This window comes from Cervus elaphus, chromosome 22, assembly GCF_910594005.1.
Source record: "Cervus elaphus chromosome 22, mCerEla1.1, whole genome shotgun sequence".
Lineage (NCBI taxonomy): Eukaryota > Metazoa > Chordata > Mammalia > Artiodactyla > Cervidae > Cervus > Cervus elaphus.
The window spans coordinates 17,264,626-17,285,868 of record NC_057836.1 but is presented as its reverse complement, the minus strand read 5'-3'; the positions used below and the strand labels follow the sequence as shown (position 1 = coordinate 17,285,868).

Below are 21,243 nucleotides of genomic sequence, written 5' to 3'. Positions count from 1 at the left end.
CATTTTTCATATACCCATTGGCCATTTTTATGTCTTCTTTATAGACATCAAATGTCTTCTTGAATAGACATTTCTATTCAAGCCCTTGGCCAATTTTTCAACTGAGTTATTAGGTTTTGGATTTTTTTTTCTTGAGTAGCAAGAGTTCCTTGTTTGTTTGGAAAATAATACCTTACATAATTAGTGCTAGCTTGTTTTTTCACTCAGTTGATGTTTCCTTTGGCTTGAAGAAGCTTTTTAAGTTTGATATATTCCCACTTGTCTATTTTTGCTTTGTTACCTGTACTTTTGACATCATACCCAGGAAATCATGAAGCAATGTGTTTTTATTTTGTGATGAAGCTATCACATATCTAAAATATAGTTGTTATCTGCTGATGATGTTACACAATCACACATAGTAAAATAAATTCAGATAAATAAATGAATTCAAAATTAGGTTTAAAAAAATAGGTTTTGAATATTCTTTAGTGGAACTGGAAAATTATTTGCAGAAAATAAAACTTGATTCAATGTTATTTTGGGATTAAGAATGGCATATGAAACATTTCATTAAAGGCAGAAGTCAAAAAAGTAAACCATTATAGATTTGATAACATAACCCCCCATTCACATATATAACCTTTAAAATATATGCAAAAAATGGGGGAAATATTTACAAAAATATTTAAGGAAGAGTAAGTGATGTTTCTTTATAAGACTATAAAGAAAGCTGAGTGCTGAAGAATTGAAGCTTTTGAACTGTGGTGTTGGAGAAGACTCTTGAGAGTCCCTGGGACTGCAGGGAGATCCAACCAGTCCATTTTAAAGGAGATCAGTCCTGGGTGTTCATTGGAAGGACTGATGTTGAAGCTGACACAACTGAGCGACTGAACTGAAGTGATGTTTGTTTATAGAGAGTTCCTACAAATAAATAAAAAATTTTAAAGCATTCTAGAGAAAAAAATATTGTCATGAAAGATATCATAAAACTGTAATATAGAAAAGAAGATAATATTTTTGTATATAGTGTTTGTGACAGTCACTCTGCTACTGCTAAGTCACTTCAGTCGTGTCCGACTCTGTGCGACCCCATAGATGGCAACCCACCAGGCTCCCCCACCCCTGGGATTCTCCAGGCAAGAACACTGGAGTGGGTAGCCTTTCCCTTCTCCAGGGGCCTTCCCAAGCCAGGGATCGCACCTAGGTCTCCCACATTGCAGGCAGATTCTTTACCTGCTGAGTCATCAGGGAAGCCCAAGAATATTGGGGTGAGTAGCCTATCCCTTCTCCAGTGGATCTTCCCAACCCAGGAATCAAACCAGGGTCTCCTGCACTGTAAGTGGATTCTTTACCAGCTTAGCTACCAGGAAAGCCCTAATGTGAATTTAAAAAAAAAAAAACAAAAAACCATGAAGCATGTTCTTACGTCAAGACTATGAAGAGAATAATACTCTCTTTTTAAATTAATTATTTATTTGGTTGCGCTGGGTCTTAGTTGCAGCATGCAAATTCTTACTTGTGGGATCATAAGAAAAAAAATGTAACTACATGTGGTGATGGATATTACTGTACATGTGGTGATGATTTACCAATATGTACAAAAACATAAACACTATGTTTTACACTTAGAACTAATATAATGTTACAAGAATTACATCTCAATTAAAAATTTTAACAAACAGGATTGGAATATGTGGATAAAATCAGTTCCATCCTTACCTCATTTAGGCTTCTCTGGTGGCTCAGACAGTAAAGAATCTGACTGCAGTGCGGGAGACTCAATTGCAATACCTAGGTTGGGATGATCCCCTGGAGAAGGGAATGGAAACCCATTCCAGTATTCTTGCCTGGAGAATCCCGTGGACAGAGGAGCCTGGCAGGCTATAGTCCATGCAGGCACAAAGAGTCGGACATGATTGAGCAACTAACAATTTCACTTAATGTCATTTTGTGGACCCAAATTAAACTCACCACTTAGATTTTAAAATATCAAATCTCACTGCATCCTACAGGGTTAGGACAGACACACAGAAACAGTAAGTCACCTGCACACGAGATGTAGGCTTCCTCCTCTGGAGAACATGAAGTGTAATTCCAAGGGTCAGAAGGACACTGCCAGAGAGAGGTGTCAGTTTTCCGACACCGGATTCCATCCACCCACCGGGGTCTAGAACCTTCTCTAAGAGCAAGAGAAGAGTTGAGGGTTCCACTGTCCCCACAGCCAAGCTGTCTGCAGATCATGGACACAGTGATGTCATCCATGGGGTTGCGGCAGACACTGCCCCAGGTCCCGTTGTAGAAAACTTCCAGCCACCCAGCACACTGCTGGTCCTCACTCACCATCCTGAGGGCCAGGAACTCTAAGATTGAAAGGGGAGGAGACAAGACACAGTGAAAACTTTGCTGGATGTTTTAGGTTTTCCTTTCTTCTAGAAATGGTGAACTTTAATCTCTGACCTTGTTTAAGAGGTACCCACTAGATGGCAAGACTGACATTGCCTCACTTTTAACTGACTTTGTCCATTTGTGTCTGTCCTTCTATTTCTACCACAATGGTGTAGTGGATATGAACTGAGAGGAAGACCAATCTCTGTGGGCGCTAGTCAGGGAGGGGCAGCTGAATTCAGCTTCCTGACCAAATCTTTGAAGAGTGTGTCAAGGGATGTGATGTGGATATTAGGGAGATAGGCAGAATAATTAACCCCAAAATGTCCACATCCCAATCTCTGCAACCTGTGAATATGTTACCATACCTGACAAAAGGGATTTACAGATGTGATTAAGAAAAGGATCTTGGGATGGTGAGATTAATCTAGAATATTAATTATATTAACAATGTGAGCCCAGTCTAAGCACATCCTTAGACCCACTATCCTTAAACATGGAATACATTTCTTAGCTCTGCCTAGAGAGAGAGATGTGACTCTCGATAATATTTGGAGGCCTGCAGCATTGCTGGTCTGATAATGGATGAAGGGAGCTGAGAACCAAGGGATGTAGGTGGTTTCTAGAAGCTTGAGAATTCCATGGACAGAGGGGCGGGGCAGGATACAGTCCATGGGATCACAAAGAGTCAGACACGACTGGGTGAATAACTTTCCTTTTTTTCATCTAGAAGATTGAAAAGACAAGAAATAGATTCTCCCCCAGAGCCACAGAAGTGATGCAGCCCTGCTGAAGCCTTGATCCCAGCCCAGTGAGATCCTAGCTGGACATCTAAGCTACAGAAGAGTAAGGAAATAAATATATGCTGTTTTAAACCACTAATTGGTAAATTGTTAGGGAAGCAAATGGAAACTAGTACCGTGGGTTTAAAATTTTTGTATGTAACTGGAGAGAGAGCCTTGCTTTCAACAAAAACTGTAAAAAATGGTACTGCCAGGAAACACTGAGGAGAAGAAAGGACCAGACCCTCAGCTGAAGCAGGAGGAAGTGAAAGCACCTCGTCTTCACATCTGCTGGAAACACAGGCTCCATGGGAGGAAGCCTCCTTCTCTGGTCCTTTCAGCACCTCTCCCTCAGAGCTCAGACCCCGTCCTCCAGGGCCCCACACTCCCCTAGCCTGTGGACAGTGTGCAGCGCAGACCTGAGCAGATGACCCCCGCGTCCTGCTTGTGTCTGCAGTCGTGCCGCCCCCAGCCTCGGGAAGGGCACCTCCACACGTGGGACTCCTTTCCAGTGCAGTTCAGGTCGTCCATCCAGATGGGCCCTGATCCCACCCCGAAGTGGGCAGACCCCGTGGCATTGAGGGCTTGTCCACAGCCCAGCTGCCTGCACACCACGTGGGCATCTTCCACGTCCCAGCCATCATCACAGATGGTGCCCCAGGAGCCCTGGTCAAAGATCTCCACTCTCCCGGCGCAGGGACCGCCCCCGTCCACCAGGCGGAGCTGTCTGCTGTCTGAGGAGAGAGAAAAGGGACAATGGGGCGTTGACCTGGGGAATGAATAGGGTCTTCTGTCCTGTGGGACCCTCACCTGAGCAGTAGGGGGCGCTCTCCTCTGAGGCCGCAGACCCTGCTGGTTCAGACAGGATGTTGTTGCACTGGGGCAGCACCTGGGTCTGGTTTCCTGAAGAAACAACAATGATCAGAAGTCTGGAAGGGCTGAAGAACAGGAAACTGAATTAAGGGAAATAATGACCTAGTGATAGAGCCTAAGATGAAAGCTGTGTTCAGTTACTTCAGTTCAGTCGCTCAGTAGTGTCCTACTCTTTGCGAACCCATGAACCGCAGCACGCGAAGTCACCCGGAGTCCACCCAAACCCATGCCCATCGAGTCAGTGATACCATCCAACCATCTCATCCTCTGTCGTCCCCTTCTCCTCCTGCCCTCAATCTTTCCCAGAATCAGGGTCTTTTCCAATGAGTCAGCTCTTCACATCAGGTGGCCAAAGTATTGGAGTTTCAGCTTCTTCAGTCCCTCCAATGAACACCCAAGACTGATCTCCTTTAGGGTGGACTGGTTGGCTCTCCTTGCAGTCCAAAGGACTCTCAAGAGTCTTCTCCAACACCACAGTTCAAAATCATCAATTCTTCAGTGCTCAGCTTTCTTTGCAGTCCAAGTCTCACATCCATACATGACTACTGGAAAAACCATAGCCTTCACTAGACAGACCTTTGTTGGCAAAGTAATGTCTCTGCTTTTTAATATGCTGTCTAGGTTGGGTCATAACTTTCCTTCCAAGGAGTAAGTGTCTTTTAATTTCTTGGTCTGCAGTCACCATCTGCAGTGATTTTGGAGCCCAAAAAAATGAAGTCAGCCACTGTTTCCACTGTTACCCCATCTATTTGCCATGAAGTGATGGGACTGGATGCCTTGATCTTAGTTTTTTGATTGTTGAGTTTTAAGCCAGCTTTTTCACTCTCCTCTTTCAAATTCATCAAGAGGCTCTTCAGCTCCTCTTTGCTTTCTGCCATAAAGGTGGTGTCATCAGCATTTCTGAGTTTCTTGATATTTCTGCATACAGGAGGCAGGTAAGGTGGTCTGGTATTCCCATCTCTTTAAGAAATTTCCACAGTTTTTTATGATCCACACACTCAAAGTTTTGGCATAGTCAATAAAGCAGAAGATGTTTTTCCAGAACTCTCTTGCTTTTTATGTGATTCAACGATGTTAGCCATTTGATCAATATGAAAAGGCAAAACTTTTAGCTGAAGAAAAAGAATATATACTTCATTTTGCTTATGATTTTGAGTCATTGATCAGGAAAAAAACTCAGTTTGGCAGTCTTTCAGTGCTGCAATTAGATGTCACCTGGAGCTGAAGTCATTTAAAGACTTGACTGAACTCTGGTTCTGTAAAAAAAAAAACTCCTAGAAGTGTTCTAAGGGTAAAGGAACATCATTTCTTCAACTTAATTCAGAAAGATTTTACATATTCAGGAAGAAATGGGGCAGAAGGGGAATCGTGAAGGAAAGGCACTCACACACACAGAAAGATTAAAGCAAAATATTGATACTAACATTTAGAAACCCAGGTAAAGGTTATAAGGGAATTTTTATATTACTTTCCCAACATTTTAATGTCTCAAATGACATCAAAATTTAAAAAATTAAAAGATGAAAACAACTCAAAGAGAATTCTTTGCCAGGACACTTTCACAAAAATACTCATAACATCAAAAATAAAATACCTAGGAGAAATCCTAGTAGAAGATGGGCAAAATCTCTGAGAGAAATTCAAGATCTAACTGAACGGAGGGATGTATTATGTCAAGGATTTGGAAAACTCAACACTGTCACTGTCAATCATCCTCAAATTTCTTTGTCTACTCTCAAATTTTTAAATCTAATCTCAATGAAAATAGCCTTCAGCTTTTCTTTTGGTGAAATGACAAGCTGATTTCTAAATTCATACAAAATACAAGCAACCAAGAATGACCATCACAGTTGGTAAGAAAAGCAACAAAGTTAGAGGAGTTAATATAAAGTAACTCTTGTAAATTAAAATTATTAAGACTTACTACAAAGTTTGAAACTCTGGGAGATAGTGAAGGACATGGAAGCCTGGTGAGCTGTAGTTCATGGAGTCACAAAGAGTCAGACATGACTTAGTGATTGAACAACAACGACGACAAAGTTATGATAATTAAGAAAATGCAGTATTGGCGTGAGGATAGACAAATGATAACATGGAACAGAACAGAGAGTCTTAAAAAGGACAGACATACTTGCCTTTCTGCTTATGACGAAGGCATCTCTGAAGTGGGGAAAAGAGTCTTTTCAGAAAAAGATTGAGTCAATTGGATGTCCATATGAAACCTGACCCTTATCTTACACAGATATCAATCCCAGAAGGAATGCACAATTATATGCAAGAGAAAAATAATAAAATTTCGATAACAAACTCTTGGAGAATGTTTTTATGATCTTGGAGTAGGCAAAAATTCTTTTTAAAGGGTATAAGAAACATTAAATCTACAGGAAAAAGTTGGCAAGTTATGTTTCCATAAGATTAAGAAATGAGTTCATCAAAGGACACCATTTAATCAAATGAAATAAATCAACTAAATCAAAAGAAAAGAAAAGAAAAGACCAAAGGTTAAACATGGAAAGTATCACATATTTGCATCCAAAGACATTGTCATGGTAACTTGTAGTATCATATTTGTAATAGTCAAGAACTGGAAACAACTCAGATTTATGCTGTCAGTAGAATTGATCAGTACATGACCATGTGATCATTCAAAGTCATACTCTACAGTAATAAAAAAAAAAATAAAGTGCTACAATATACAACATCATGAGTGAATCCCAAACATAATTTTGAGTCTAAAAAATTAGATACAAAAGATGCAACATACTGCATCATTTTATATAAAGTTCAAAAATTGATAAAACACTATGTTGGTAGAAGTTAAGTAAGTGGTTTTCCCTGTAGAGGAGGGAGGACACAGTTACTGGCGGCAACAGTGACTGTGGTGCTGGGGACATTCTCTTTATTGCTCTGGATTGGGGTTCATACTGAGATCTATACTTACTGCTTCTACACTGTCTTCTATGATTATATGTAAACAACAATGTTGCTTAAAAATATATTATTCCCCTTCATACTCCTTGCCCTGGCCTGAAAAATGAAGGAACAATGAGAAGATCCATGTTTCACCACGAAATATCTGACTTTGAAGTCCATTTTCCCTCACTCTCTGTTCTTGGGGACATTTCACTCCAGGAGCATCCTGAGTACCAGTAGCCCTTGTCCCTCTCTCTTACCTGAGCAGATCACAGAGGCCGTGTTGCCATGGGAACAGTCAGGCCCACCCAGGACAGTCACAGGACAACTCCACAGGAAGAACTCAGCCCCAGAGCAGTGAAATCGGACTGTTGAGATCTGATCACCTTCTTCCACCAAGTGTGGTCCTCTGGGAGTGGAGACGGCAACTCCACAGCCAAGCTGACGACAGACAACATTGGCATTGGCCAGACTCCAGTGGGAGGCACAGAGCGCTCTCCATTGTCCAGAAATGTTCATCTCCACCTGCCCCTCACACTGAGAGGAGCCGTTTGTCATGAGCCGGACTTCTGAGTATGCTGGTAGAAGAAGACAGAGTTTCAGCAAAATCACATGAACAGGGTGTTCACAGAGATGAAAGGCCTGACATGCATCTCACCTGAACAGACAACCTGAGCACCTCCACTGCGGTGACATGTGCCCCCTGGACAGGGCACTCTGGGGCAGACCCGGAGCTCAGGCTCCTCCCCCTCACACCTGAACTCTTCAGCCCAGACCCGGCCATCTGACTCTCTGAAGGGCACATGTCCCAGGACAGACACAGCCTTGCCACATCCCAGCTCTGCACAGATGACCTGGGCAGTGGGGAGTGTGAAGTTCCCATCAGACACTGGGATCCAGGCTTCTCCAGAATGCACTTCTACTTGCCCTGAGCAGGGTCCATCCCCTCCAACCAGACGTGCAAATCCTAAGAGGAAACAACAACAAAACCAGTGAATGTTCGTGGTACTGACTTGAAACTGCTCATTACAGGCCATGGTGTGAAAGTTTTTCTTTTTAGAAGTGGAGCATGTAGAGAGTGTTTGACAGTTAGCGTCATAATAGAATTTTCTTGAGCAGGTTTCTAAAGAGAAATCCAGGAGCATTACAAGGTCAGTTTGGAATGGCTGAATCCCAAGAACATACACTTTGAGACTGGTTAGAAATCTGAATTCCTTGGTCTAGGAGCCAAGAAACTACAGAGCCCAGTTCAGATCATTGGAATGGCTGAATTCTGGAAACACATCTTTTAGCATTGGTTGAAGAAGTGAATTTCTCATTTACAGCCTAGGACCTACAGATCCAAGGATAACGTATAATATGGAGGCACTTGAAAGTAGAGATATGCAGAACAGAACCCACCCAGAGGGACGTGGGCTGTGAGATTAGAATCCTAGCATCCAGACAAGCTTAGAAAGCTTTCCTGGAACTTGCAGGGCTAATATTCTGATCAATTTTCTCTCCCAGGAGCTAGTCCTCAAGTGACTTAGATGAGGGAAAGTCTTGAGGCTGGATCCATGAGGGGATGCCAACCTGTAGACAGGTGACAGCTCCAGAGACGAAATATAGATGCTATCACTAATTCATGTTTATGTCATCACATCTTGTCTTTTCAATAGCAAAAATGCCATGAATTTCTTCAGTGACCTCAGTGGGAAAGAAGAGGAATTAAGAAAACAGAGTCATAGAGAGAGAGTCCCAGCCATCTCTCTTGAAATCCTAGGATTTGTCAAAGAACCTGGTAGAGTGTGTGTTCTCAGGGGGAGCTTACCAGACAGCTGAGTTTCCAGATCATCTCCTATTAAAGGTTTTTCTTCTGAAACAGGACTCATAGAAAATGCTAATTGATTTTAATACTATCATTGTACTAATTCTAACCACAGAAAAATATGCATTCTTCTCAAGTACAAATGGAATATTCTCCAGGCTAGGTTACAAATAACTCTTAACAAATTCAAAAATATTAAAATAATTCCAAGTATCTCTCATGACCATAATGGAATGGAACTAAAACTCAATAGTGATAAGGAAACAGGAAATTCATGAATATACAAAAATTAAACCACACACTGCTATTTTAAGATTGTTTTCTCTATTTCTATTAAGAATGTCATTGGGATTTAGATAGGAATTGCATTAAATCTGTAGATCACTTTGACTGTACAGGCATTTTAACAATGTTAATTCTTCCAGGCCAGAAGCACAGAATGACTTTCCATTGATCATATTGTCTTTAATTTCTTTCATAGGTGTTTTACAATTCCGAAAGAAGATAGCATGTTGAAAGTTTGACAATTCTAAAAGGAGGAGGAAGATGGAGAAGGAGGAGAAAGTGAGCAAACAAGCCATAATTTGCAGAGTTCCAAGTTGAAGAAGCCTCAATATGAACAAAATATGTAAGTATATGTGGGAAACACTTGCTGAATAGGTTGTTAGCATATTACATCACCCTCTGCTCCTCCCATCTATCACTTAAGCTGCTATCCTTTTTCATGTCTCCCACTTCAGACAAGCAAACACCATTTTAAAAGATACAGATGAATGGAATAGAAAATCAGAAAGGATAGCTACTGCTGAGGAAGTAGGGTGTAGGTGGGGCATATGGCAGGCAAGGTGGGATCAAGGAAGATTTAAAACTAAAGGAGACAAGCCAAAATAAAAGTTCATCATTTGGTCATCAAAGGAACACATTTTGAACAGAATGAAGATAACCCAATGAAAAAACTTTATTTGATTCATCAAGTACAATTCCCTGATTTTTAGATGTGTTCTGATTATTTATTTCTAAAGTTCTTACTGGTAAAGGACTGCTTAGTGATGACCAACATCCAACCAAAAAAATTATTAGAATTTCCAAAGGGGAAAAATGTAACCCATAACACATTTTTAAAAAATAATTATTTAAATCAGCTTCACAAATTATAGAAATGATTGAATTGGCCAAAGAGATCTTTAAACCACTAATATCAATATGTATAATGAAGAATAAAAATAAGCAGGGAGGAAAACTAGGAAAAATAAACAAATGAGACTTCTAAAACCGAAAAAATATAGTGTTGGAATGGACAATTATTTGGATTAATTACACAAGAGACTAGACACTGCAGAATGAAAGAATTGGGAAGTAAAACACTGCAATAGATACTATCTAAACTGAACCAAAGAGAGCAAAAAGGCAGAAAAATATGAATGAAAACACAGTGGCATGTAGTGGATAACATAGAAATATATAAAATATGTGTATTTGGAGATTCAAAATAAGGGCTGTGTGGAAAAATACTAAGAAAAGATAAAGGAAGTTTTTCCAAATTTTTTGAAAACTGTAAATCCACTGATTCGAAAAGCTAAACAAACCCCAAACAAGGTAATGAAATCATTCTCAGAAAACATGACAATGTAAATGCTGAAATTCAGTAGTAATCAAAGAAACAAAAATATCTTAAGAGCAGCCAGGGAAATTTGACACATAATATACAAGGAACAAAAAGATAAGTATCATTTACTGACTTTTTGTTGGAGGCAATGAAAGTCACATAACAATGTAAAAGCATATTTAAAGTATTGGGGTTGGGCATTTGTTACCTTAGAATTGAATCAGCTATGAAAATACTTTTCAAAACTGAATGAAAATTAAAATGATTTCAGGTCAATGAAGGATGATAGAATTGGAGGCCACCAGACACACACTACACAAAACTGCCTCAGAAAGTTCTTCAAGCTAAAGGGAGATGACAGCAGATGAAAACAGGGATCCTCTCAAAGCTGTAGAGACTGTGCTAAATGCTGATTCTCTTTGAGAAGATTTAAGGCAAAATATTAGCAACAAACTATAAGATTCATAATAAATCTATAAGTAGAATGTATGACAATGATAGCACCAAAGACAAGAACAGGGAAGTGGTAGAAAACTAGTGACTGACATTGCTTGTTGTGACATAATATCATTTCAAGGTAGAATGTAATTAAACATTAATAATTCAACATGGGCTTCCCCAATGGTTCAGTGGTGAGCAATCCATCTGCCAATGCAGGAGACGCAGTTTCGATCCCAGGTCTAGGAAAATCCCACATACCACGGAGCAACTAAGCTGATGCATCACAACTAGTGAGCCTGTGCTCTAGAGCCCAGGGGCCACGACTACTGAAGCTTGTACACCCTAGAGCCTGTGCTCCAAAACAAGCGAGGCCACCGCAATGGGAACCTTGTGCACTGAAACTAGAGAGTAGCCTCTGTTCTCCACAGCTAGAGAAAAACCCATGCATCAGGGAAGACCCAGCACAGTCAAAAATAAATTAAAATTATTTTAAAATTAAAAAAAAAATTCAACATTATTATCACCTAAAAATCTGATATGATTAATAAGCCAATAGAGTTTTAAGATAAAATAATAAAATATACTCAAAGATTAAAATAGGAACAAAGATATAACAAATAGCAGGCAAGTACACTTAAACTCAATTATATCAATAATTACATTAAATGTAAATAATTTAAGTACTCCAAATAAACAACAAGATGATCAGACCAGATAAAATAAGACAAAACAATATACTGTCTATAAACATATATGTGTTTAAATATAAACACAGAAACATATTAAAAAGGTAAAAAATTATATACTATGCAAACACAAATCAAAGAAAGCTGTATACAGCATCTATATTAATATCATAGAAAGTCAGACTATAAGACAAAGAATACATTCAGAGAAAAAGAAACATTTTATGGTAATAAAATACAAAAGAAATTATATACTATCAAAACTGGTGGCTTAAAAATAAAGTAATGCTTAGAAGAAAATTTAGAACCTTGATGCTTCCTAGATGCCTACATTAGAATAAAAATAGAAACAGAAGAAAATGATCCAAGGCCCAAGAATCTACAAAAGCAACAACAGTCATAACTGAAAAGTGAAAGTCACTCAGTCGTGTCTGACTCTTTGTGACCCCATGGTCTATACAGTCCATGGAATTCTCCAGGCCAGAATACTGGAGTGGGTAGCCTTCCCTTCTCCAGGGGATCTTCCCAACCCAAGGATCGATCCCAGATGCCCCTCATTGCAGGCAGATTCTTTACCAGCTGAGCCACAAGGGAAGCCCAGGAATACTGGAATGGGTAGCCTATCCCTTCTCCAGGGGATCTTCCCAATCCAGGAATCAAACAGGGGTCTCCTGCATTGCAGGCAGACTCTTTACCAACTGAGCTATCAGGGAAGATCATAACTGAAAAAGAGGAGTGAGAACTGAGTACAGAAATCAAATAAGTAGAAAGCAAATACAAATAAAAAAAATCAATAGGGTCCATTAGTGATTCTCTTAAAAAGATATTAACACTGATAATCTTCTAGCAAAACCAATTAAGAAAAAAGAGGGAACACAAATTAACAACACCAGTAACAAAAGGAGGAATATCATTATAGATCTTCCCAACATCTAAAGATAAGAGATATGAACTAGCGTTATTCTAATTTGAAAATTTTTTGTAAAGTGGGCCTAGTCCTTGAAAACACATTACTTGTGAAACACAACTCACCAAAATCGGATACAAAAAAAGAGAGAAAAAGATGAGTAAACTTATATTTGTTAAATAAACAGAATCTCTATTATAAAAACTTTCCTCTAAGAAAACTGCAACCTCCTAGCACTTCCACAGACCTCAGAAATGACTCCCACAACAGGATAAAGGAAGAGAGGGAGGGAAGGGATGAGGGCAGGAAGGAAGTGTAACACAGAGGCTGTGGTGAATGTAGGAGTTGACCTGCATCTTTCCAACCCTCCCCTCCTGCAATCCTTGCATCTTCATCCCCTCACCAGTTTCCAGTTCAGTACTGTAGTTCCTGTTGGCTCAGAAGATAATCAAGACTCTGCCTGCAATGCAGGAGACCCAGGTTTGATCCCTGAGTGAGAGAGATCACCTGGAGAAGGAAATGGCAACCCACTCCAGTATTCTTGCCTGGAGAATCCCATGGACAGAGGAGCTTGGTGGGCTACGGTCCATGGTGTCACAAAGAGTAGGACAGGACTGAAGCAACTTAGCACACTTGCACCACAGTCCTGCTCAATTTGTTTAGCCCCTCATTGAAGTCTCCTCGTTATTTCAAACAAGCTTCTCTACCTTCTTCTCTGGTCATTGTTTCCACTCTAGATTTCTCCTAAACACAGTACTCCACTTTCAACAATCCACTACTGAGGCTGAAATTTCTCTTCCATACCTGACTCCTAAGATTAACCAGAAGAAACTCCAAGAGTTCAATTTCGATTAAGAAAATGAAAAAAAAACAAGCTATTCTAATCTTACATCACCACCACTTTAACTTACCTTTGCATCATTAAAACATGTCTGAAAATACAGAAAAGACAGACCAAGGGGAGGAAACTAATGACAAAAAGAGAAATAGAAGGAACCTGGAACCATTCATAAATGTGAGAGCCTAAGTTAGAGCAATGGTAGTCAGGGAGTACAAACCACAATCAGGGTTTAAATATCAGAACACTCTCCAATCCTTTACTTTTAAGTGTAACTTAACTGGAATTAATATCAAGACATCAGTCTTCTTAGGATGATGACATTGGGAGTTCTAATTTCACAGAAAATTCAAACATCACACACTCCATTTTCATTCAGATGCTGACTTATCAAAATATGGTAGAGACACCTGTAGTGTTTCCAGAAATTTATCTGCAGTTAGAACTATGATTAGGACATTGTGACAATGAGGAAGGTTACTTGAGATGCCAGAAAACAGGTTTGCTTAAAACAAAAGTTTCTAACTAAAATTTAAAATCTCCTTGAAAATAATTATTTTTAATAAGAATAATAAAGAGAATGGAAGAAAACTTTTTGAAGAGATGGATAGATTTATGACATAAGTGCTGTAATGGTTTCACAAATGCATACTTATCAAGCAGTTTTGTATGTCAGTCATACCTCAATAAAGTACCTTTTGAAAAGGGCAAGAATTGTTTTTCTTAAGGGCTTCAACTGGAATCATCAAAGATCTGCTGAAGTTGAGATTAGAAAAGATCACTTTTCCAATGATCTTCCTCAACATAAACACCCAAGAGCTGACTGGCTGTGGCTGCTAAGGTCCTACTGCAGGTGTCCTCAGGGCTCCCTTGTCCCACGATCACATCAGGTGGGGTGATTCTTGCCTAAGACCAGCTCCCTATGTGAGGGAATTCACTGTGATAACTGACAATATCTTCCTCCAGTCCAGCTTCTCTGATGGGATTAATATCCTGGACATCTCCACGTTGGATGCATAAGACAAGTGCTTGGGGCTGGTGCACTGGGATGACCCAGAGGGATGGGATGGGGAGGGAGGTGGGAAGGGGGTTCAGGATGGGGAACACAGGTAAATCCATGGCTGACTCATGTCAGTGTATGGCAAAAACCACTACAATATTGTAAAGTACTTAGCCTCCAACTAATAAAAATAATTGGGAAAAAAAATATCCTGGACATCCAATCCGTAATAATGATAACAACTAGAAGCATCTCTGTCAAATACTGTGATCACCCACTCACACCCTAGGTTCACTGTTGTATTTACTGCATCCACCTTGGCACAGGTCAAACACATAGACAGCACTGAGCACTTCATAGGAGTCACTTCAGGTCCTCTTAGCTTCACTGCCTCTTATACGCGATGCATTTCAGCTACTGTGTTGTAAACTTCAAGACTTCATTTTCCTGGTCCCTCAACATCCCTGCAAATGTCATGTGAGCTCCCCACTCAGTTGATCAGGTGCACCAGTGTGATGAGACTGTTTTCTGCCACAAGTTCCACTTCTGGCTTCCTCTGACTGTGACCTAGGGACATTTAAATGTACCAGTGAAATCCCCTCACACCTTTTCCTTGTGTAACTGCACCCTGACCCCCTGTAAGGTCACATGCCCATAGGTCTTAACATGCCCTTTTGGGTCACCATTGCTTGGATGAGCCTATTCTATTGGCACATCCCCCACATACTGACCTGATGGAGTGTGGTGACTCTGAGTTTTAAGACCTATGAGTATGATACACCTTGTTGCCTACAACTGTCCTGTGACCACCACCCTGCACCATGTAGCCACACCCTACTGACCATTATGTCAAAGAATACAGAACAATTACCATGATAAGACTATGTCACAGAGGTCAAACACAGCAGCTATGTCTGTATGAAACTTTTGACCTGACTTCTCTACCTTCTGTGACACATCACACAGACCCTTCACCCAAGCATATTCTAAAGGCTATAATCCATAATCTTGAGTCATTCTGGTGATAAGACAGAGGCTTCTCCTGCTAGAGATTCCTTGCCAGATCAGACAGGACTTACCTGAGCAGACTACTCCAGCATCCTGATCATGGGAATAGCTATTATTACGATAATCTTTAATATCAGAATGCCTACAGTCACTGACAGTTGACTCTGTCCCTTCACATGAAGTATGCAAAAGCCAAATGGGGCCAAGTCCTGGCCCAAAATAAGCCCTTCCAGGAAAACCAATGGTAGCTCCACACACCAGCTGTCTGCACACTACAGATGCATCTTTCATGCTCCAGTATCTATCATCTACTGTGCCCCATTCTCCGTGGTGCTTCACTTCCACTCTCCCCTCACAGCGGTGGGCTCCATCCTTCAGCCTCAGCTCCAGATCTGCAAGAAAGACACAGGACACAGGACACAGGAGATATTTTAGGAGACTTGCAGTGATATAATATTTAAAACATTAGCTCTCTGAAGAGCAAAAAAGTGCATTGGATATAGTATTTCTTGACCTCTGTGGTATAAACATTCCCACTGTGGCCAACTCGAAGCTCCCAATGTGCCATCACTGAACCTGGAGCAGGAAGGGACACACCAGGTATTTCTCACAAGCCAGTAGAACCAGCTCCAGGGACACCACCGAGGACAGGCCTTCAGAGACTCTGGATGCTGCCCTCCCTGTAGATGTGCCCAAGGCTACTAGGGCCCAGCTTTCCCGTCTCAGTAACTGCTCCTGGCCCGGTATCCAGGAAGGTATCCTCCCTCTACTTCTCTGTCCATAAGGAGCATCTCATCCAGCTTAGGAACAGAGGGCTGGGGTAACAGGCTCTACAGTGTCCTGGTTATTCCTGTCGCCTGGTGTTCATGTCCTTCTGTAATCCACACTCCAATGTACCCAATAACATGCATCTAACAAATGGAATTTGACAAAAGTGATCAGGTGTCACTTTAGCGATTAAGTTTTAAGACAACTGTGGTTTCTGCATTAAAAAGGAGTTCATTTGCAGGAACATGATAGATGGAGACATCACTAGTGGTCAGCAACATTTAAAATTCTCTATTTATGAGCATGTGGAAATAGTAATATTTCCTTGCCTATTTGAAGTTAAGCATAACCATGTGATCTGGCTCATTCAACAAAGTGGCAGAACAAATGATGTCACTTCCACATAGAGACACTTAAGAGCCAATATATTTTTCTACCACAGCAAATCCTGCAGCCTTGTATTGCAGTGGGAGCATAATATAATGGTGGAGAATTCAACATCCTGAGTGCTAGAAGAATTATGATAGCAAAAGTCCTGCCAAAGTGAACAGAACATGTTATATAAGGATACATTTTGTTTTTTTACTACACCATACCTAGCTTACTTTTACTAAAATGGGAAATAACAGCAGAAAATTAACAGAAAAATACTAAGATAAAGACTAGGTGTATAAAATTGAGAAACATCTATACGAACATCTAAAACCCCAAGAACAAAAAGAGATGTCAGGGTAGAGTAGACTTAAGCCTTAGATTTAGTGAAAGAAAAAAAAAATGCCAATCTAAACTTCTACACCCAAAACCATTCTCTCAAAGAATAAAGACCTCAAATGTGCCATGACCAAAATGCTGATTTAGGAGACACCAGCCTCCATCCTCTTAAAAAAGACCAAACTTAGACAGCAATCAGTAACAAAAACAGCTCCAGAAAGATCTGGAGTACCCTAAGAAGTTTGACCACGCCAAGATACTGTCATTTTGGAGGCATCATTACATCCTCCAAACCAGAATCACTCAGTGTCAAGGGTGCCAGGAGAGTTCCTCTGGCCAGGAGGGTAAGAGCAGGGTGAGTAATCAGAGTCCCTAGCCTTTGGGGACACCATATGAAAATCCTGCTTCAGGTTCACTTCCTGCAGACCTGCAAAGCTGAGCCAGTCTTATACAGACGGCTAGGCATAAGAAAGAAGAGCAAAGGACCAATAGCAACCACATGGCAGGAGCAGTCACAGTTCACAGTGACCTGCTCTGCAGACAGATGCAGCAGATTTTACACCTAAAAGAATTAATCACAAGCACAGATGATGGTTTTCCAGTAGTCAAGTATGGATGTGAGAGTTGGGCCATAAAGAAGGCTGAGCCCTGAAGAATTGACGCTTTGGAACTGTGGTGCTTGAGAAGACTCTTGAGAGTTCTTTGGACAGCAAGGAGATCAAACCAGTCAATCCTAAAGGAAATCAACCCTGAATATTTATTGAAAGGACTGATGCTGGAGCTGAAGCTCCAGTACTTTGGCCACCTGATGCAAAGAGCTGACTCGTTGAGAAAGACCCTGAGGCTGGGAAAGAATGAAGGAAAAGGAGAAGGGCAGCACAGGATGAGATGGTTAGATAGCATCACCAGCTCAGTGGACATGAGTTTGAGCAATGAGCCATTGTTGGTCTTGGCCTTTGCTGCCTTCCTAGGCTTTCCCACATCACGAGCATCTGCAACCATCATCTTCCCCACAGAGGCACCTGCAACAGACCCCCAAAGCCAAGTGTGTGCACACCATTGGCTCTGGCCACCACCACTGCTGGTCATGATACCTAGGCTTTGGAACAAGAGGCACTGCTGAGGGCACCAACTATCATTCCAGTGACAGCAGACCCCCTGCAACACTTGCCAAACACCACACAGTTGTCAATGCTGTGGACGCCAGCAGCCTGAGCCAAACAGCCTCATGTTCTCCCAGACCCAGTGCCACCTTATGCCTCTGCACTTGGCACCCTGCAGTGTTCCAGTGTGCCCCTACCCAGAGGTGAAAGGCTTTCTCTACTGAAATCAGGACTTAGTGTCTGGCAGAGGTGACAGCTTTTTTGAATGTGCAGACATCTACAAGAGAATAAGACATCAAGGAGAATCAGGGAAACAAAATCCCACCAAAGGAATACAGCAAACCTCCTGTAACCAGTTCAAATTAATGGAGATCCAAGAATTGCCTGACAAAGAATTCAAAATAATACTTCAAAAGATGCTCAGAGAGTTACAAGAGAATTCAAATATTTATTGACACCAGGAAAATAATACAAATAAAATAAGAGCAATAAAGACATATAAAATTAAAAAAAAAAAAACTAACCAGATATTTTGAAGCTGAATAATAAATGAAGGGGCTTCCCGTGTGGTGCTAGTGGTAAAGAACCCATCTGCCAGTGCAGGAGATCTAAGAGAATCAGGTTCGATCCCTGGGTCTGGAAGATCCCCTGGAGGAGCACATAGCAACCCACTCCAGTATTCTTGCCTGGTGAATCCCATGGACAGAGGACCCTGGTGGGCTACAGTCCATGGGGTCACAAAGAGTCACACATGATGGAGGCAATTTAGCATGAACACAATACAATGAGTAAACTGAAGAATTCAGTACAGAGATTCAACAACAAACTTGACCAAGGAAAAGAAAAAAAAAAAAAGAATAAGTTAGAAGAAAGATCAGTTGAAAGTATCCAATTAGAGGAACAAAAAGAGAATGAAAGGAATGTAGAAAGCAGTGGGAACTGTGTACACCATAAAGAGAAACAATGTATTGAATGGAGTCACAGGAGAAGTGAAGGAGAAAAGAAATAATAGCTGAGGACTTCCCCAGTGGTGAAGTGGATAAGAATACGCCTGCCAATGCAGGGGACATGAGTTCAATCCCTGGTCCAGGAAGATTCCACATGCCGCAGAGCAACTAAGCCGGTGTCTCACAACTACTGAAACCTGTGCACCTGGAGCCTGTGCTCTGCACCAAGAGAAGCCACCACAGTGAGAAGTCTGTGCACCTCAGCGAGGAGTAGCCCCTGCTTACCGCAACTAGAGAAAACCCGCATGCAGCAAGGGGACCTAGCAAAGAAAGAAAGACAGGCTGAGAATTTCCCAAACCTGGGGGAAAATCTGGACATCTAAGTTCAAGAAGCTAATAAGTAACCCCAAAATTTCAATCCAAAACAACCTTCTCCAAGACGCACAGAGTAAATTGTCCAAATGCAGAGACAAAGAGAGAATTCTAAAAGTCTAAGGAGAAGAAAAAAATTCTGTCACCCAAGAAGACTCCCCTAAGCAGATCAGCGGATTTGTCCAAAGAAACCTTGCAGACCACAACAGAAGGATTGATGACACACTCCACTCTCACTCAGGGGGAAGCAGCTCCCAGGGAGGGGCAGGAGAGGGCACGAGAGAAAGATCTCCCTATGGAGTCACAGGAGCTCCTGGAGGGGAAAGGACCGTCCCGGGCCCCCAGCATGACAGGAAATGAGTCACAGGGACCAGGGCAGGGACTTAGGAACTTATACACCTGAGGCTATGCATCAACTGATCTCTACAGACAAGAGGTCCTCTCTTCTGGATGCGGACTTCTCTACTCCATAATGGACACCTGGTGGGAACAGGCGAGCCCAGCAGGCGGAGCCTCTCACAGAGCCCAGTGCTGGGCAGACATGGCAACAAGCAGAGGGGAGCCGGGGCGATGGGCGAGAGGAGCCAGAGAGAGGCAGGCAGGTGCACGATTGTCTCTGATCCAGTTACAAGGAGCGGCCATGACACCCAGCGCTGTGAGACCCTGTGTGCTTCACAGACCAGCGGACTCAGTCCCTGCTCAGCGGCCCTGTTCATCTCACAGAGACAGGATCCATCCCCCTTACACACACATACACACACACACACAGAGCCTCACACACTCCCACACACACACACATACATTTTCTCACGCAAATACACACACCCTCACACGCTACTCAAACACTCCTCACACACCCTCACTCACCCTCACATACTCCTCACACACCCTCATACACCACTCAGGCACTCCTCACATACTACACACACACACACACACTCTTCACACGCTCACACACACAAATACATAAACTCCTCACACACACATACACCCTCACACACTCCTCACACACACACACTCCTCATACCCTCACACACACACACCCTCACACACTCCTCACCTGCGCGTGTGCACACACACACACACACACACACACAAGCACAGAGCCTACAGGAGCACAGACACAGGAAACATGGGGATCTGAAGGCAGTGCTCACACACCAGGCATGTGGAGCGTGTGGGAACAGCCCAGAGTCCAAGCTGAGGTCAGTCACGGGAATTTGCACACACAGGGTGTCACCGGGACCCCTAGAAGCTCCCTGAGAACAAGGGAGACAGCGAGGGGAGTCAGGTTGACCCACCTCGGTCCAGATCAAACCTCACTGCTCTGTAAAATCTGCCTCTATGACCAATGGACTCCCCACAGGAGAGGAACCAGTATTCACAGTCGGAGTGCTTTGTTTTTGGACAAAAACACTAAGACTGTGGCTCCACATCTCCATACCCTTTCCCTTTATCAAGGTGTCCACAACCTGGTGTGGACCCAGGACAGAGGGGCAGCTCTTACCTTGACCACCCACCACCGTGCCGAGAAGGAGGACACAGAATCCCTGGAGGGAGAGGTGTTGGCTCAGAGCCATCCTGAATTCACGTCCTCAAGATCACAGTCCCAGCTGCAGGATCAGCCTGTGAGGAGGTGTCAGGGTGCCAACCGGGGTCTATATAGGCCGTCCCCTACATCCTCCCTCCTGAGAGCCAATAGCGACACCTTTCACCATTTCAGGCACTATCGGAGGCTGCATCTGCCACTTTCTGAAGCTCAAACACCAATGAGCTTCTGTATCTTCAACATCTCCTTATAAGAGCAACACGGTCCTTTGACCTCCTGCTCCCGTGGTCCTGAATGCCAGGCCCCATGACCGGGGCTGGTGTAGAAAGCTATGAGTACCTTTTTTTCCTCTGATCACCCTGGCCGATCCCCAAGAACTGTGAGATCTCGCAGGGTCAAGTTGTGGAATCGATTGGCCTGTGGAGAATAACTTTAGTGGAATCAAATATTGATCTCCCCAGTACTGACCTCAGGCCGGAAGCAGAGTACTACGGGAAGCCTTGAAATACAAGAATATTTATTGGGCCAGCAGAAAATGAGGACAAGGGTTGCAGGAATTCACAGG

The 21,243-nt window shown here is 42.2% G+C and overlaps 1 protein-coding gene across 1 annotated transcript in view; it reads right to left on the bottom strand.

The window, feature by feature from the left end:
• The window catches only part of LOC122679859 (antigen WC1.1-like), a 55,941-nt gene extending 35,226 nt beyond the window's left edge, over nucleotides 1–20,715 (bottom strand). Inside the window, exons 1-7 of the mRNA XM_043880655.1 lie at nucleotides 20,637–20,715; nucleotides 15,300–15,620; nucleotides 7,594–7,902; nucleotides 7,196–7,513; nucleotides 3,960–4,052; nucleotides 3,569–3,883; nucleotides 2,028–2,342 (exon numbers count right to left, since the gene is read on the bottom strand). Of these exons, the coding sequence (XP_043736590.1) occupies nucleotides 2,028–2,342; nucleotides 3,569–3,883; nucleotides 3,960–4,052; nucleotides 7,196–7,513; nucleotides 7,594–7,902; nucleotides 15,300–15,620; nucleotides 20,637–20,709 (1,744 nt within the window). The 5' untranslated portion in view covers nucleotides 20,710–20,715. The remainder of the gene's footprint in view (nucleotides 1–2,027; nucleotides 2,343–3,568; nucleotides 3,884–3,959; nucleotides 4,053–7,195; nucleotides 7,514–7,593; nucleotides 7,903–15,299; nucleotides 15,621–20,636) is intronic.
• Nucleotides 20,716–21,243: the final 528 nt, after the last annotated feature.